Below are 19,963 nucleotides of genomic sequence, written 5' to 3'. Positions count from 1 at the left end.
ACTTGCGCAAGAAAAAGCCCTCCGTCCACCCTCGCTTCCCCAGCTACATTGCTGCCACACGGACGCGCAGCCGCTTTTAAAGGGCAATGGCCGCCCTTACTAACCCCGTATTGGCTACCAGCGCTCCCAGCATCCTACCATCTGTAACGTCACTTCCGAAACTGGCGGAAGTCGTTTCAAAGATGGTGGATGCTGCTTTGAAATTTAAGACACACTTCCTGGTTAAAAGAAAAACCAAAATCAATTCTTTATTAAAAAAACCCCCAAAAAATTACGAAATACAATTTTAACGAACGAAACCGCCCAGCCCTAGTAAACTTCCCTTAAGCCATTGTCTGTCCTCCCCCAAATCTTGCAAGAACATAAACCGGGTCATTGTGGTTAATATGTGTGTCAATTGGCTTTAAGTCTTCAACTGGGGGTCGCAGCAGAAGGGCCGCACTGGTTGGAACTACACAAATGAAATGCTTGCCCTGTTGTGGAGCGAAACTGCCACAGGGCACACAACAACTGGGTGAAACAGCTTTTGTTTCACCAAAGGCAAATGTGCAGCAGTGTTTTCTTTTTAAAAAAATATTTTTAATTTTTTTTTAAGAATAAAAGAAATATTTAGCAGAATAAGTTTTAAAAAAGAAAATTATCAAAATGCTTGCCCTGTAGTGGGGCAAAAACAGCCACAGGACACACAACAACTGGGTGAAACAGCTTTTGTTTCACCAAAGACAAATGTGAAGACGTTTACGGATGGCGAAAGTCAACTTTCTGACCACCTCCTGAGCCTGTGGAGTCAACAGGGGCCCAGCCATGGATTGCAATGTACTTAGCCCACCCAGCGACTTTAAAAAAAAAAAGCTGTAGTGATCTACGGGTCCGTGCTATCAAAATCAATCTGAGGATAGCCCAAAACTGGCAAGTTGGCCTTCAAGAAGACCAGCTTTTCCACAGCAAGGGGGTCGAGCGAGTTACGTTGGAGGGTGACGATTGCAATGTACTTTGTCCACCCAGCGACTCCAAATGCCTCTTCAAATGCAGGACGACAGGGACCACATGGCTGAGTAGTGCTTTCTGTGCCGAAAGATTTTCGGTGGCTAATTTGAATGGTTCTAGGATCTCGACCACCTGACTGATGGTCATCCACTCCTGGTTGTTGGGGACCAGCTTGTTTATCGGAGCCGCAATTGATAGTGAGACAGCGTGGACTGCCCTCTGTTGCTCCACCATGCGCTCCAACACGATGTAGGTGGAGTTCCAGCGGGTTGAGACATCCTGCAGTAACCGGTGTTGTGGCAGGCACTCCAGTTTTGCGGACTTAGAGCTACGGTGGAAGAAGCCCGCGATTCTGCGGCAGCGGTCAATGAGTTGAGTGACGGTGGTGGCGCTGTTCTCATCGGGCCCCTTGAAGCCATCTTTTACGCAGTTATGCAGCAAGTGCGCCATGCATGTTACGTTTGAGAAGCCGGCACTTTCGACCGCCCAGATCATGTTCCTTCCTGCGTCTGTGACCATGAATCCCGAGTTAGTACCACCGGAATGAGTATGCCGCATCCAGTCTCTCAAGTACTCAGAAATGGTGTCGGCCCTGTGATCCGTATCGATCACCTCCAGTGACAAGGGTGCCCAATGATGACCCGAGTCTAGGCAACCCTCCGTCTCCCACCAGTGAGCGGTCAGGGACAAATAGGAATGCCCTCCTCCCGTGCTCGTCCAGATGTCTGAGGTGAAATGTACATGGACGAGTTGTGATTTGTTCAACAGGGTTCTGAGACGTTGCTTGCATCCCTCGAACAAAGTGGGAATGACTGTTCGAGAGAAAGTTTTGTGATTCGGGATATTGTATTGTACCATGGTGCCAGGAGGTGAACTGAACAAATCAGCGAAAACCTTCCAGTTCCACCATACTGCATGATTGCATGTTGCCTGGAAGGTGATGGCTGGTGGAGAGCCATCATCTCCCAGGCAACATGCAATCAAGCAGCAGGCAGCCAATCCCGGGGGGGGGGGGGGGGCAGGCCGAGAAAGGGTTTTGGCCTTCTCACAGCAGGCAAAAAGGCAGCCTACCCTGGGGGGGGGGGGGGCAGGGTCAAGCCCCCCCCCCCCAGGAGGTCCTAGAGGCTGTCTCACTAGGGGACTGATATGTAATGTTTTTGCATTTATAAATTAATTTCTAAATTATATACTTAATTATTTCGATTTTGAAGCCAACCAACCAACCAACCAACCACCCACCCACCCAGTGGGAATTGGTCCTTCTTACTTAACTTGCAATACTGCTACAGAAATTAGTATGTATGCAATACTTCCCAGATAATTTTCAGAGTTTTTTCAAAGTGCAATTTCTGTTACTTTCTGTTACTTTTTCTTTATTTATTTCTTATATTTACTTTCTAAGTTTTTATAATAACATTATTTTTATATATTATTAATAATTTATAATTCAATTTTATATATTATTTTTATTATTATTTATAATTATATTTTATAAATATTTTATAAATTTAATTATATTTTATTTAAATATTTATATTTTATATTATTATTTATTTCATTTATATATATAATAATATATTATTATATTATTTTATTTTATATTACTATATATTATATAATTTTATATTATTTATTATTAATATTTATTATTATTATTTATAAATTATTATTATTATTTATATTTATTTATATTTATTTAAATTTAATTATTATATTATTGTTTATTTCATTATATTATTTGACTCAGTTTTGGCTACTTTATCTTATTACTTTTTTATTTAATATCTTAATATCTTGTTCTATTTGATTATTTTATTTGATTTATTTGATTTGATTATTTTATTTGATTTATTTTATAAAATTATTTTGTTTATAGAGCATTTAGCATTGCGCAATCGCGTCCGCCATTTTAACGAATCGATTCGTTATTATCCTAATAACGAATCGATTCGTTTTTAATAACGAAGTTTCGGAGGTCGTTTTTGTGCATGCGCAATCGCTTCGCCATTTTTACGAATCGATTTGTTATTACCTTAACGAATCGACCCCGTTTCAATAACAAAGTTTTGGAAGTGATTTGCGCATGCGCGGGGCCCCCGCCATCTTAACGAATCGATTCGTTAATAATAACGAAATTTCGTAAATACCCAACTTTTAAAAAGGAAAATTTTGTAATTATTTTAAATAACGAAACGCAAAAATCCCCAAAAAACGAATCGATTTTAGAAACAAATTTTTCCGTTGTTACCCAGGCCTAGTGTTTAACTCTTTGGGGCCTTTTACTTTCTGCTTCAGCAGTAGGCATCTCACTTGCACCCTTTTGAGATTGCACAGACATTATGAACCCTTACAGCAATTAAATTATACAAAAGCAAATGCAGTATATAGCACAATGCACAGCAATTTAAACTTACAGTAAAAGCAAATGCAATGAATTATGCAAAGGCAAATGCAATATGCAATAAAATACAAATAAAATATGCAATAAAATACAAAGTACAGCATGTTAACGCAGCACTATATATCAATTGAAAACTATACTTTGCAAAAATTAAGAGGGAGGAACCTTCTTTGGTCGAATGACGCAAGCTGCTAAGATGGCGGCTTCACCAAATTTTCAAACACCTCATGCTCCGTGGCTCGAAGGCTGGCTCTGGAAGGGAGGAAAGAAGAAACTCCTTCTCCCCGCTGTGAAGGGAGGTCACCACCGAAGGGCGAAGAGGCAAACCACCGCCGGCGACTATTCCGGCCGAGATCCTGTTGAGCCACCGCTGGCCGACTATTCTAGCCGAGATCCTGTTGAGCCACCGCTGGCCGACTATTCCAGCCGAGATCCTGGTGAGCCACCGCTGGCCGACTATTCCAGCCGAGATCCGGGTGAGCCACCGCTGGCCGACTATTCCAGCCGAGATCCTGGTGAGCCACCTCTGGCCGACTATTCCAGCCGAGATCCTGGTGAGCCACCTCTGGCCGACTATTCCAGCCAAGATCCTGCAGCGGAGTTGCCAGGCCCGTCCGGATTCTGACCTGGTTCTGCTGGGCTCCACGCCTCTGTGCGAGCCAAAAGAACTGCCGCTGGAGCTCTGCGATTCAAGGCCTACCGCCGAAGAGCTCTGAGGGTTGCTGGGTTCTGCACAGCTGTGCAAACCCAGAGGCAGCCGCTGGGCCACGCGTGCACACGCGAGCCAAAGAGCAGGGGACAGCGAAGGGTGAGAGAATGGAGCCCTGCTCCTTCACTTTCTTTCAGTCTGGCAGCAAGCTTCACTGCAACAGACCAACTAAAACTAAAGTCTTTATGGCAAAACCGGCTAGCCTCAGGCGGAAAAAAACCCCGCTACCTATGTAAAAACTGTGCCGTTACGCCCAGACGCTTTAAAATAAAACTTTGACATGCTGCTATCTATGTCTGGGCGAAACTGCTGGGGTCTATCTTTAGGCAGATTAAGCTTTCTGGAATAACTGAGTCCACTTCAATTTTAAACAATAAACAGGGTATTTATTCACGAAGTCCTGATAGACTTGGCTCAGCTTATCAATATTACAAAACAATCAATAAGTAATAAACTCCATCTATATTAATAAATTGTATCTATATTCAATTGTTCCCTATCTATGACTCAATTAAACTCAATTAAACTCAAACTCAATTAATCTATTATACTAAATTACTCAATAAATCTATCTATAACTAAATTAAACTCAATTGTTTTTACAATGGTATTTTCTGCGGTACCTGTCTGCCAACAGCACATCATGGATTCTTCCTAAAACTGAAGGGGCAGGGAGACCTCCAAAATGGCTGCTTCTATCCTGGAAACAGGGGCGGGCCCAAAGAGCTACTCTTTGGCCAATTATTGCAGAGGGCCTGAAAACTGGCTTTCCTGCCTCTGGCTGCTAACTTTTTAGGCCTTTGCAGAGGCTGCAGAGGCCTAGGCGAAAGGCAAGGGGCAACCAATTTAAGCAACCCAAAAAGACAATAAACCCAGTCTCCTGGGAGACGGAACAATTATTATTGTTTATATATATTTATTATTATTAACTTGAGGCTGGCTATCTGTCAGGAGTGGTTAGATTGTGCTTCTCCCATTTGCCAAAAGGGGCTGGACTGGATGGCCCCTTCAAGTCTTTTCCTATGCTAGCATTCTTTCATTATTATTATTATTATTATGAGGTTGAATGGTCATCTCTCAGGAGTGTTTAGATTGTGCTTTCCCCTTATGCCAAAGGGGGCTGGACTAGATGGCCCCTGGAGGTCTCTTCCTCTCCATTATTATTATTATTATTATTATTATTATTATTATTATTAAACTGAGGCTGGCCATCTGTCAGGAGTGGTTCGATTGTCATTTTGGAAGTCATTTCGGAACCATTGGCAACCATCTTTGAGAGTTCTTGGAGACCGGGAGAAGTTCCAACAGATTGGAGGAGGGCCAATGTGGTCCCAATCTTCAAGAAGGGAAAAAAGGATGACCCAAACAACTACCGTCCGGTCAGCCTCACGTCGATACCGGGCAAGATTCTGGAAAAGATTGTTAAGGAAGCGGTCTGCAAACACTTAGAAACAAATGCAGTCATCGCTAATAGTCAACATGGATTTATCAAAAACAAGTCATGCCAGACTAATCTGATCTCTTTCTTCGATAGAGCTACAAGCTGGGTAGATGCGGGGAATGCCGTGGATGTAGCGTACCTGGACTTCAGTAAGGTCTTCGACAAGGTCCCCCATGACCTTCTGGCAAACAAACTAGTCCAATGTGGGCTAGGCAAAACTACAGTGAGGTGGATCTGTAATTGGTTAAGTGGACAAACACAGAGAGTGCTCACTAATGCTTCATCTTCATCTTGGAAAGAAGTGACAAGTGGAGTGCCGCAGGGTTCCGTCCTGGGCCCGGTCCTGTTCAACATCTTTATTAATGACTTAGATGAAGGGCTAGAAGGCATGATCATCAAGTTTGCAGACGACACCAAATTGGGAGTGTGAGGAAGTATTAATCTTCTTTAATGCCACCAATATTCTGTGAGGAACCTTCTTTTAGATATCAATTAAGCTGCCACCAATATGTTTAGAGACGCTGGTTTATGTCTCTGTTTATCTTTAGTTGTGTTGTGAGGTGACCTTGGTAGTGTAGAATGCACCAAGCATAAAAGCAATGGAGGAGGCAGGTTTGAAATATAAAGAGAACAAGTTTTATTGTTAACAGAACGTAATTGTTGCAGTTTTGAGAATTTGAACTTGGCACAAGGCTTGATGTTACAAAATGGCTGGTTTGAGATACATACAGGCTTCTGATGTTACAATTCTACAAACTCCTTCTTTAGTGAAGTGCTTATACTACTTCAGAGTTCCCTATTGTGAATATCCACACTGTTTGCCCTATACTCGGAACAAACCACTGATCACCAGTCTTTCCTTACTGGCGATCCTTTAAACCCCCTCTGTTAGATTCTTTAACCTAAGCAATCTAACAAGGTAACACCTTCAGCTCTCTTGCTGAAGAAATATTCACAAATTCTAAGAACTACTGAATTCTCACAGCTTCACAACACTCTTAACCTCTTCCCCGGGTCTCGTCCACCGGACTAAACTACTTTTCCCAGAGTCCTTTCTTGACTCTGCTATTTCCCAGAGCCCTTAACTGGCTCTGCTCTTCTCCTCAGGGTCTCTTCCTCCTGACTGGAAATTTACTGACACTTTCAAACCTTTTTTTTTAAGCTCCGCCCACCTCCTCTGCTGCCTTGTCTTGTCACCATGGCAACCTATCTCTCTCAGCTAGGCCCTGGCAACAAATGTAATCCCTAAATACAGATTCAAACACATTATAGATAACACTTTATAATAAACATTATAAATACAGATTTAAACACATTATAAATAACACTTTATAATAAATACATCTCTACAGGGAGGGATAGCCAATAGTCCAGAGGACAGGAGCAGGATTCAAAAGGATCTTGACAGATTAGAGAGATGGGCCAAAACTAACAAAATGAAGTTCAACAGTGACAAATGCAAGATACTCCACTTTGGCAGAAAAAATGAAATGCAAAGATACAGAATGGGGGACGCCTGGCTCGAGAGCAGTACGTCTGAAAAAGATCTTGGAGTCCTCATGGACAACAAGTTAAACATGAACCAACAATGTGATGTGGCGGCAAAAAAAGCCAATGGGATTTTGGCCTGCATCAATAGGAGCATAGTGTCTAGATCTAAGGAAGTAATGCTACCCCTCTATTCTGCTTTGGTTAGACCACATCTGGAATATTGTGTCCAATTCTGGGCACCACAATTCAAGAGAGATATTGACAAGCTGGAATGTGTCCAGAGGAGGGCGACTAAAATGATCATGGGTCTGGAGAACAAGCCCTATGAGGAGCGGCTTAGGGAACTGGGCATGTTTAGCCTGAAGAAGAGAAGGCTGAGAGGAGATATGATAGCCATGTATAAATATGTGAGAGGAAGCCACAAGGAGGAGGGAGCAAGCTTGTTTTCTGCTTCCTTGGAGACTAGGACGCGGAACAATGGCTTCAAACTACAAGAGAGGAGATTCCATCTGAATATTAGGAAGAACTTCCTGACTGTGAGAGCCGTTCAGCAGTGGAACTCTCTGCCCCGGAGTGTGGTGGAGGCTCCTTCTTTGGAAGCTTTTAAACAGAGGCTGGATGTCCATCTGTCAGGGGTGATTTGAATGCAATATTCCTGCTTCTTGGCAGGGGGTTGGACTGGATGGCCCATGAGGTCTCTTCCAACTCTTTGATTCTATGATGATTCTATGATTCTATGATTGTGCTTCTCCCATTTGCCAAAAGGGGCTGGACTGGATGGCCCCTTCAAGTGTCTTCCTATGCTAGCATTCTTTCATTATTATTATTATTATTATTATTATTATTATGAGGTTGAATGGTCATCTCTCAGGAGTGTTTAGATTGTGCTTTTCCCTTATGTCAAAGGGGGCTGGACTAGATGGCCTCTGGAGGTCTCTTCCTCTCCATTATTATTATTATTATTATTATTATTATTATTATTATTATTAAACGGAGGCTGGCCATCTGTCAGGAGTGGTTAGATTGCGCTTCTCCCATTTCCCTAAAGGGGCTGGACTGCAGGTCCCCTGCAGGTCTCTTCCTATCCTAGGATTTATTTATTTATTATTATTATTATTATTATTATTATTATTATTATTATTCTGAGATTGAATTAGCCATGTCTCAGGAGTGGTTAGATTGTGCTTTTCCCATTTGCCAGAAGGGGCTGGACTGGATGACCCTTGGAGGTCTCTTCCTACCTGAAAAACCTACAACAACCCAGTGATTCCAGCCATGCTCTGTGCATAATGAGTACCTTAACAACAAAAGAACCAATGAATGAAATCACACCAAATTTGTCAACAAAACATCTCACAACACAAGGAGTGGCCATCACTAACCTACACTTTTCACCCCGCATACAGACAACAACATAAAACACACACCAAGAGAAGGTCATTAGCAGCCTGCAGATGGAACAAACACAACATCTTCCTGTCCCATGCACAAGCTGTGGCATGTTCAGCTTTTTCACACAACAATTACTCAATTACATCTGCCCCAAGTGTAAACAGATCACTCACATGGAGCAGAGGATCCAACAACTTGAGGACCGTATTAAGACCCTTAAGGACATTCAGGAACTTGAGCCGTTCTTAGACACCACACACCACACTGTCCTAGACACGCAGCCCATATCACACCAACATTATGGGGAGGCTCAAGAGGAGATCACCTCCGTTATGGACAACCCTCAAGCTTGGAGGCATGTCACCTTTAGAAAGAAACATAGGACCCGGAAGACTCCTCAGAATACCTCTGCCCAGTAGATTCCAAATTCTCACACAACTAACACTTGACCAAGAAACACAGCATTTTGGGGAAGACCGGAATGGCTTAGATACTGAACAGTGGCTCATCCTTGATCAGTGTGCGGGGGATAGCCCTGACTGGGACAACACTTCACAACATTCACACTTACACAATCACGCAGGTGTACCATCCCCAGCCATACACCAGGTGCAACAGGAACACATACAGGAGAACAATAGGCTCTTGGACGAATCTCAATGGAATGTCCTTGACGAATGCACCGGGGATGTTGAGGAGGAGAACAACACTTTACACCTACATAATTCACATCAACAGGATCACTTTTCTGGGGACCTACACAGTACATTGCACAAAAGGGACCCTGTCAATCCTGAAAGTAAACAGGTCTTGGTAGTAGGCGACTCCCTCCTTAGAGGAACGGAAGCCGTCATTTCCAGACCAGATGGGATGGCTCGAGAAATATGCTGCCTACCAGGGGCAAAAATACACCATATCACTCAGAGGCTCACCAGGCTCCTCAAGCCCCATCACCGTCCTCCTCTCATGTTGATTAATGTAGGAACCAATGATATTGCTAGGCATACTTTTCAAAAGATCATAAATGTTTTCGAGCTCTCGCAACAAAGCTAAAATAATCTAATGTACAGGTGGTCTTTTCATCCCTCCTCCCAGTTGGAAGACACAGTTCTACAAGGGCCAGAAAAATAGTACAGGTCAATGACTGGCTTAGGAAATGGTGTCAGGAGGAACGCTTTGGCTTCCATGACCATGGCATGCTTTTCCAGGAGGATGGCCTACTGGCAAGGGATGGGGTACATCTCACACAAGTAGGAAAATACCTTTTTGCTCACAGACTCGCAAATCTCATTATGCACACTTTAAACTAGGTCTACCGGGTGAGGGGGATAACAGCCTTGCGAACACTACCTTACCCACAATGTCAGCGATCCGCCAGAAGGCTAAATGGAGGGCTGCACAAACATGAGGACCAAGTAACAAAAGCACTATAATCCTATTTAAACAGATCAAGGGAAGATCTCAGGGGTTCACATGCCTTTACACTACTGCACAGAGCATGGGAAATAAACAAGACAAACTCCTACTTTTAGCACAATACCAAAAATATGATATCATAGGCATCACTGAAACCTGGTGGGATGACTCCTATTGCTGGAATGTAGACATTGAGGGCTATAACCTCTTTCACAGAAACCGAACAAAGGGGAGAGGAGCCGGAGGAGCCTTATATCTCAAAAACTCTTATGCTGCAGAAGAGATGCAAGACAGCAATCTGGGAAACCAGCTTCAAAGCATCTGGATAAAAATCAAGGGAACTGGGACTCAAAAGGATCTCGTTGTAGGCGTCTACTACAGACCTCCAAGCCAGGAGGAAGAACTGGATGAAGTCTTCTGCCAACAGTTGACCAAACAGGCACAGAGAAGAGATGTAGTAGTCATGGGCGATTTCAACTATCCTGATATTTGCTGGAAAAAAAACTCGGCCAAGAGTACAAGGTACAACAAATTCCGTGCTTGCCTTGCAGACAATTTCATGGTCCAGAAGGTAGAAGAGGCAACAAGAGGGTTGGCTACTCTTGATCTCATCCTAACAAATGCGGAGGACCCGATCGATGCGGTTGAAGTGGTAGGATCCTTAGGGGCAAGTGACCATGTGCTCCTGCAATTTGAGGTACAAAGGAAGGCCAAAACGAAGACAAGTCAAACCCAAATTTTGGACTTTAGGAGAGCGGATTTCCAAAAAATGAAGGAAACGCTGAGCAGCATTCCATGGACACAGATACTAAAAGATAAGGGAATTACAGATGGATGGGAATTTCTCAAGAGTGAAATACTCAAGGCACAATTGCAAACTGTGCCAACAAAGAGAATAGGACAAGTGCAAAGAAGCCAGAATGGATGTCCAGAGAACTTCTAACTGTACTAAAACACGAAAGAGACATGCACAAGAAGTGGAAAATGGGAGAAATCACCAAAGAAGAATTCAAACAAATAGCCAACACCTGTAGGGAAAAGGTCCGCAAGGCTAAAGCACAAAACGAGCTCAGGCTTGCCAGGGACATTAAAAACAATAAAAGGGGCTTCTTTTCTTATGTCAGTAGAAAAAGGAAAAACAAGGAGGCGATAGGGCCTCTTCGAAGAGAAGATGGGGCAATGCTGACAGGGGGTAGGGAAAAGGCAGAACTACTTAATGCCTTCTTTGCCTCGGTCTTCTCACAAAAAGGTCATCTTCAAGCTCAGCAAGATGGAGTAGACATCCAACCCCAAATTGGAAAACAAGTTGTCCAGGAATACCTGGTCACTCTGAATGAGTTCAAGTCCCCAGGGCCAGATCAACTACATCCAAGAGTACTGAAGGAACTAGCGGAAGTCATTTCAGAACCATTGGCAATCATCTTTGAGAGTTCTTGGAGACCGGGAGAAGTTCCAGCAGATTGGAGGAGGGCCAATGTGGTTCCAATCTTCAAGAAGGGAAAAAAGGATGACCCAAACAATTACTGTCCGGTCAGCCTCACGTCGATACCAGGCAAGATTCTGGAAAAGATTGTTAAGGAAGTGATCTGCAAACACAAACAAATGCGGTCATCGCTAATAGTCAACATGGATTTATCAAAAACAAGTCATGCCAGACTAATCTGATCTCTTTTTTCGATAGAGTTACAAGCTGGATAGATGCAGGGAATGCCGTGGACGTGGCGTACCTGGATTTCAGTAAGGTCTTCGACAAGGTCCCCCATGACCTTCTGGCAAACAAACTAGTCCAATGTGGGCTCGGCAAAACTACGGTGAGGTGGATCTGTAATTGGTTAAATGGACGAACCCAGAAGGTACTCACCAATGCTTCCTCTTCATCTTGGAAAGAAGTGACAAGTGGAGTGCCACAGGGTTCCGTCCTGGGCCCGGTCCTGTTCAACGTCTTTATTAATGACTTAGATGAAGGGCTAGAAGGCATGATCATCAAGTTTGCAGATGACACCAAATTGGGAGGGATAGCTAATAGTCCAGAGGACAGGAGCAGGATTCAAAACGATCTTGACAGATTAGAGAGATGGGCCGAAACTAACAAAATGAAGTTCAACAGTGACAAATGTAAGATACTCCACTTTGGCAGGAAAAACGAAATGCAAAAATACAAAATGGGGGACGCCTGGCTCGAGAGCAGTACGTGTGAAAAAGATCTTGGAGTCCTCGTGGACAACAAGTTAAACATGAGCCAACAATGTGATGTGGCGGCAAAAAAAGCCAATGGGATTTTGGCCTGCAGCAATAGGAGCATAGTGTCTAGATCCAGGGAAGTAATGCTACGCCTCTATTCCGCTTTGGTTAGACCACACCTGGAATATTGTGTCCAATTCTGGGCACCACAATTCAAGAAAGATATTGACAAGCTGGAATGTGTCCAGAGGAGGGCGACTAAAATGATCAAAGGTCTGGAGAGCAAGCCCTATGAGGAGCGGCTTAAGGAGCTGGGCATGTTTAGCCTGAAGAATAGAAGGCTGAGAGGAGATAGGATAGCCATGTATACATATGTGAGAGGAAGCCACAGGGAGGAGGGAGCAAGCTTGTTTTCTGCTTCCTTGGAGACTAGGACGCGGAACAATGGCTTCAAACTACAAGAGAGGAGATTCCATCTGAACACGAGGAAGAACTTCCTGACTGTGAGAGCTGTTCAGCAGTGGAACTCTCTGCCCCGGAGTGTGGTGGAAGCTCCATCTTTGGAAGCTTTTAAACAGAGGCTGGATGGCCATCTGTCAGGGGTGATTTGAATGCAATATTCCTGCTTCTTGGCAGGGGGTTGGACTGGATGGCCCATGAGGTCTCTTCCAACTCTTTGATTCTATAATTCTATGATCACTCAAAAATTATGATGTGTCATTTGAGAGTTGTAGTTGCTGGGATTTATATTTCACCTACAATCAAAGAGCATTCTGAACTCTACCAACGATGGAATCAAACCAAACTTGGCACACAGGCCTCCCATGACCAACATAAAACACTAGAAGGGTTTGCTGAGCATTGACCTTGAGTTTGGGAGTTGTAGTTCACCTACATCTAGAGAGCACTGTGAACTCAAGCAATGATGGATCTGGACCAAACTTGGCACGAATACTCAATATGCCCAAATATAAACACAGATGGAGTTTGGGGGAAAGAGACCTTCACATTTGGGAGTTGTAGTCACTGGGATTCACAGTTCTGAACAAGCATTCTGAACCCCATGAACGACAGAATCCGGGCAGACTTCCCACTCAGAACCTCCACAACCAACAGAAAGTACTTAAGACCATCCAATCCAACTCCATCAGGACAAGAAAATGTCATCAAACCCCTCCTGACAAAGAGCCATCCAGCCATTGATATAGATAGATAGATAGATAGATAGATAGATAGATGATAGATAGATAGACAGACAGACAGATAGATATGATTCATAAACAGAGAGATATAGTATCATAGATTTGAAAGGAACCCTTAAAGAAGGACAATGATATGTTGCATGTTGCAGAGTGGGCAAACCAGACATTCTCCACATCAACACTGACAAAGACACAGCAAGAAATACTGTTTACTCACAAGCAGAATTATATATATTAGAAACCAACACTTTCTCATTACTTTGTTTCCCAGATTAACAGACTGGGCCACAGCAACGCGTGGCAGGGGACAGCTAGTATATATATATATACACACACATACACATACATACATCTTATAGTGGTGCATTATATATACACACACACACTGTTGTAGTAGAGTCTGTTGGCAACACTGCAACTGGTAGTAGGAGTGGTAGAGGAGGGAAATGAGGTGCCCAGGTGTTAGATGAGGAACAGCAAAGGAAGAGAATTTGGGAGATACTTATGTCACCCACTGATGAAGAATCCTTTGGAGGTTTCTCTGAGAGTGAAATGAGTGAGGAGGAGGAAGGAGATACAGATGGGAATAGAGGCACTAAGAGGATTACTCGAGAGCAGGAGTCAGACGAGGAGCGTCAGAGAAAGAAGATCCGGGACATACTTACTGCTCCCACAGAGGAAGAGGATTTAATGGGTTTTTCTGGGAATGATGGGGATGAAGAGGAACTACTGGATTGAACCAAGGTACAGGAGGTTCAGAATGTGTGTACTCAACCAACGTCCAGTGACACTTTTGCGGGGTTTTCAGGTGGTGGGGATTGGCAATCTGGTGATACTATGGAATCATGGGGAGACCTAAGTCTTGACAAGAGGTGGAAGAGTTGGAGGGATGGGCGTTGGCATTCAGCTGTAGAAGCTAAGCCAGCTGATAGTGATGAGGATGGGGTGGAGGGCAGCTCATCATCGGATGATGAGCTGTAAGATAAATGAAGGCACTAAATGACAGAACTTTGCAGTAGGCAAAGTGTTGGTTTCGTGCCTTGGGTTTTGTCGCCGCCGCTTTCCTGTTGGACTTGGGTCCTGGATCTGCAGGTTGCTGTTTGCTTCATGTACCGACCGGCTTGGATTTCCGTAAGTGCGGATTTCCCCTCTCCTTGACTTCGAACTGTTTCTGAAGATGACACTGCCTTCTGGACTTTGGAACTTTCAACTGGGATTCCTTCGATTTTGGATTGCTACTGGATGACGGCTTCTCTTCATGGCTCTTTGTTTGCTTGTTTTCTTTGAACGGTGTGATTTTGGTGCGTTTTGCAAGAACTCTTGTTTAATCCGGATTTTTTGCCAGTTTAATCTGGTTTATTTTCTGAGTCATTTTTTAAGCTGGAAATTGTGACAAACTTTGAGTTTTGACCAGAGGCGCTGAAACAAGTGTCTCTGAGTCCTGTTTACTTTGCTTTAATAAACTATTGTTTTGGATATACTCCTGTGTCTGGCTCTTTAAGGCCTCTGGGTTCCGACACACACACACACACACACACACATGTATTTTATGTTGATGTGTTTTGACTGTTTTGTACCCTGCCTTGAGAAAAGACAGGCAGCAAAACCATATATTATTGTTGTTATTGTGATTGTTATTACTATCATCATCACTTAAATAATAATAATAATAATAATAATAATTATTATTATTATTATTATTATTATTATTTATTTGTTATCTGTCTCTCCTTATGGTTTGAGGTGGGGCACAACGTAGTTAAAATACGTCATCATCATCATCCAATACATTAAATAAAGTGCATATATTAAAACATATTTCTATAAAACACACATATTAAAATACACAGAAACCAAGATTAAAATACAATAGGCAGAGTTAAAAATTGATTGCGATTTACCAGAAAATACATTCTTATTTTCTATATGTCCAGAGACTATGTTGGCTGAATTAGGATGGAATCATATTATCAGTTAAATTATGCTCAATGGTGATTCACCATCAGAGCACAATTGACGGAATAGAGAATGAGTCACAGTTTCTGCTTTGAGAGGAGCAGAAGGGAACATGCAATACCTACCAATATTGCTTCCTTTCTTCTTGTAATGATAGTTTGTGGCAGTGGTTCTCAGCCTGTGGGTCCCCAGATATTTTGGCTTTTAACTCCCAGAAATCCTAACAGCTGGTAAACTGGCTGGGATTTCTGGGAGTTGTAGGCCAAAACACCTGGGGATCCACTGGCTGGGAAGCACTGGTGTATGGTATATCTGGACATTATAACTACATTGTACCCTGTCTTGAGAGGTGAGGAGAGGCAGGCAACATATGATTATGATTATTATGATTATGATTATGATTATTATTATTATTATATAAGTCAAAACTCACTGTACATCAGCCGTATGATCCAAATCTACAGGGGGAACAAAAACGAGAAATTATTTAAAAGACTTCTTAAAAAGGAACAATAAGTGGGCAGACAAAACATCTTCATGATGTTTTAAGAGAAGCCATTGAAATACACAAGCATGTGGACATTCTCAACAGAAAAGAGGAAACCATGAAAATGAACAAAATCTGGCTACCAGTATTTTTAAAAAAACTCTAAAATCAGGAGAGTGAATAAAGAGCAACACTCAGAAAATCTGAGGAATTCCAGACATGAAACAATCAGGGCAGCTACCACCTTCAACAAAGGATTCCTCCAGGTAGGAATCAGCCAGTCTTTGAAGCTACAAGGCCATTAAATGCTAATAAAGGTGGCAAATTGCAACATTCACACTTGCCTCAAGCAGACAAGAGATCTTTCTCCCACCATTGGGAATTCCATATATATAATACAATATAATAATTATACAATATAATAATATATAATACTGTTAAAATAACACTAACATATTAATTATAATAGTACTGATAATATACAATAATATATAATGGTAATACTGTTTATTGTTGCATATGTGTATGTTTTAAGTTGTATTGTAATGTTTGTAATTGTGAGTTGCTTTGAGTCTCCATATGGGGAGATAGAGGGATATAAATCAATCAATAAATAAAGTAAAAATATTGCTAATAATAATAATAATAACAACAAGTATGGATTGTCAATGTTGCAACCCAGGCAATACCAGGATTGACAAGAAGCAACTGGAAAAGCTGACACAATATGAGGATTTAAAGACAGAACTACAAAGACTGGCACAACCCAGTCAAGCTGGTCCCAGTGGTGATTGGCACACTGGGTGCAGTGCCTAAAGACCTTGGCTTGCACTTAAAAACAATCAGCGCTGACAAAATTACCATCTGTCAGCTGCAAAAGGCCACTCTACTTGAATCTACACACATTATTCGGTGATATATCACAGTCCTAGACACTTGGGAAGTGTCTTATGTGTGATCCAATACAACAGCCAGAATAGTGATCTTGTCTGCTGTGTACTAATCTTGTTATGTATCAAATAATAATAATAATAATAATAATAGCCTCTCACCAAACCATTTCCAACTTTCCCATTGTTTTCCTTGGAGTTATGTCTATATTTCACAGGTTTTAAAGAAATTGTTTTCATGATTTCACTGGCTTCAAATAAGTCCCATATTTAATTCTATTTTAGTGTTATGAATTGGGTTTAAACATTGTGTGATTGTGTGATTGTGTTTGGCTGCGTTGAGTCTCCTTTGAGAGAAAGCAAGATAGATAGATAGATAGATAGATAGGTTTAACTGTAGATCAACCCAGCCCGAATTTCTTGGCACCTAATTAATAAATCAGGAATTACACCCTTTTCAAATGGAACAAGGGAATACGAAGGGAAAGACTCACATTCGTACTTTTTCGAAATAGGCGCATATTTTGCTTTAATGATCTTCTGGTCCTCGGTTAAATTGTAATCCCGGTAATTGTCCAGCTCCGTAGCTTCACTGAGAGCCATCTTCTATCTTTCTTCTATATATATAAAATGGGAAAGGGCGTTCAACGGAACAGCAAAATGCAACCCCCCCCCCCGACAAAAACTCACCACATTTGCCGTGCACATACCTCAACCCACAAGGTATGCACAACAAGAATCAAAATTCCAAACAACATTTCAACTAACTCACAATTACAAAAACCAACTGAGCATGCGCAGTGCCCAGGGGAGGAAGTACACACGCAATGCACTCTGGGAACTGCAGTTCTAGAATGCGGCCTACCTGCTGACGCTGAAGCCCTGGCCTGGGAGTTGGAGCTCGTCCGGATGTGCTCGCTGGGGGCCAGGATGCTGCGCGACCTGCGGAGGCTGCCCGGCAGGCCCCCGCTGCGCACCTTCCTGGCCCGGCCGGGAGAGGCCGCGGCCCAGCTCTGCCGAGGACAGCCCATCGGCCACCGCAACGCCCGACCCAGGCCGCCCCCGCACACCGCCGTCTGTCTCCGCCATCGGTGAGGAAGGGGAAGGAGGGAAGGAAGCGGGAGAGGGAAGGACAGAAATGAGGGGAAGGGGTGTAAATAGCAAGGAAGCAATGAAAGAAGGAAAGAAAGAAGAAAAGTGGGAAGGGAAGGTGTAGGAAGGAAGGAAGGAAGGAGAAGTTGAGAAGGTATATGAAACAAGAAAGGAAGAAAAGGAAGAAGAAAGGGAGAGAAGGAGGATGGGAAAGAAGGGAGAAAGGAAGGAAGAAGAAAGGAGAGAAGGGAAGGTGTATGAAGGAAGTAAGGAAGGAGAAGTTGAGAAGGTATATGAAAGAAGAAAGGAAGGAAAGAAAGAAGAAAGGGAGAGAAGGATGGGAAAGAACAGAGAAAGGAAGGAAGGAAAGGAAGGGAGGGAGGGAGGGAAGGTGTATGAAGGAAGGAAGGAGAAGTTGAGAAGGTATATGAATGAAGAAAGGTAGGAAAGAAAGAATACAGAGAGAGAAGGAGGATGGGAAAGAAGGGAGAAAGGAAGGAAGGAGGAAAGGAAAGAAAGATAGAAAAAAGAAGAAAGGGAAGGGGAAGTGTCAAAAGGAAGGAAGGAAGGGGAATTTGGGAAGGGGAAGAGAGGAAAAAAGCAAAGGAAGAAGAGAAAGGGAGGGAAGAAAAGAAAGAAAGAAAAGGAAGTCTGGAAGTCAAGAGCGAAGGAAGGAAGGAAAGAGAGAGGGAAGAAAGGAGAGAAAGAGGAAGGAAAATAAAAAGGGAGGAGGAAGGAAAGAGGAAGAGAAGGAAGGAGGAGAGAAGGAAAGAAAAAAGGGAAGGGAGGAAAGACGGAGCAAAGGAAGAAGAGAAAGAAGGAGAGAAAGAGGGAGGAAAGGAAAGAAATAAAGAGAAGGAAGGATGGGAGCAAAAAGCTAAGGAAGGAAGTAAACAGGTAGAGAAGGAAGAAAGGAAAGAAGAAAAGGAAATGAAAGAAGGGGAGAAAGAGGGAGAGAAGGTTGGCTACAGCAACGCGTGGCGGGTAAAGCTAGTTCTAAGATAAAATTAAATTAAATCAATGGTTGTTAAGGAAAAATGAATGGGAAGCGGTGGAGGACACGGCTGGCAGCCTCTCTCTGTCTCCGTGCTGCTCAGCTTTGGACCAGGCGGCAAAGAAGGGCCTCTTTCTGGTTGCCTCTTAAAGGGACAGTAGCAGGTTTTGGCACAAGGGGGCACCTAGCAAGTCTGAGTATTATTCACAGACTAGCCGTCCCCTGCCACGCGTTGCAGTGGCCCAGTCTGGTGATCTGGAAAATAAAGTAATGAGAAAGTTTTGGTTTCTAATATATGTAATTTTTTTATGCTTGTGGGTAAACAGTATTTTTTGCTGTTTCTTTGTCTGATTTGCCTACTCTGGAACATGCAACATATAATTGTTCTTTTTTTGGGGTCCTTTTCAAATCTATCATACTATGTGCGTGAATCATATCAATCTATCTATCTATCTATCTATCTAGAATTCCTATGCACACTGCACATATCTTATTTGTAGTGCAAAAAAAATCCTTTAAAACAATACAGTAATTAAAATGAAGAACAATTTTAACAAATATAAACTTATTAGTATTTCAATGGGAAGTGTGGGACTACTTTTGGCTGATGAGATAGGATTGTTGTTATTGTGTGTTTTCAATTCATTTCAGACTTAGGTTGACCCTGAGTGAGGGCCAGGTAAATGACCTCAGAGGGTCGTATCCGGCCCCTGGGCCTTAGTTTGAGGACCCTTGATCTATATCTATGGCTGGATGACTCTTTGTCAGGAGGGCTCTGATTACGTTTTTTTGCCCTGGTGAAGGGAGTTGGTCTGGATGGCCTTGAGTATTTTCTGTTGGTCATGAGGGTTCTGTGTGGGAATTCTGTCATTGGTGGGGTTCAGAATGCTCTTTGATTGTAAGTCAACTATAAATCCCAGTAACTACAATTCCCAAATGTCAAGGTCTATTTTCCCCAAACTCAGTCAGTACTCACATTTAAGCATATGGAGTATTCATGCCAAGTTTGGTCCAGATCCATCTTTGTTTGAGTCCACAGTTCTCTCTGGATGTATGTGAACTACAGCTCAAGATCAATGACCAAACTCAAGATCAATGCCCACTGTGCTGGTACGGCTGTACCAGGAGCTCCAACTTTATTTGCTTTGTATTAAATGTTTGTTTGCAGTCCAGGGTTTCAGGGTTTCTGCAGAATGGTGGCTTCCCTTGGTTGCAGTCGTAGGGCAAGTCACCTGTCCATCATTGTTAAGTTTTGGTTCCGGCCCTTGCTCAGGGCAATTGGGAAGGGAAGGGAGCCCTTTTTTAGTTAGTCTCAGCAAGGAAA

At 42.8% G+C, this 19,963-nt stretch overlaps 1 protein-coding gene across 2 annotated transcripts in view; it reads right to left on the bottom strand.

Annotated features, from left to right (window-relative positions):
* Nucleotides 1-17,534, bottom strand: part of LOC137095440 (protein archease-like) — a 60,773-nt gene extending 43,239 nt beyond the window's left edge. The window contains exons 1-3 of one of the 2 annotated variants that reach the window (XM_067462114.1): nt 17,419-17,534; nt 17,048-17,170; nt 15,610-15,634 (exon numbers count right to left, since the gene is read on the bottom strand). In XM_067462114.1, coding sequence (XP_067318215.1) covers nt 15,610-15,634; nt 17,048-17,156 — 134 coding nt within the window. In that variant the 5' untranslated portion in view covers nt 17,157-17,170; nt 17,419-17,534. Of the gene's footprint in view, nt 1-15,609; nt 15,635-17,047; nt 17,171-17,263; nt 17,377-17,418 lie in introns of those variants that run through there. The other variant, XM_067462113.1, reaches the window with a different exon arrangement.
* Nucleotides 17,535-19,963: the final 2,429 nt, after the last annotated feature.

The sequence above is a fragment of the Anolis sagrei genome, chromosome Y (assembly GCF_037176765.1).
Source record: "Anolis sagrei isolate rAnoSag1 chromosome Y, rAnoSag1.mat, whole genome shotgun sequence".
Lineage (NCBI taxonomy): Eukaryota > Metazoa > Chordata > Lepidosauria > Squamata > Dactyloidae > Anolis > Anolis sagrei.
This window is presented reverse-complemented; position numbering and strand designations above follow the sequence as displayed.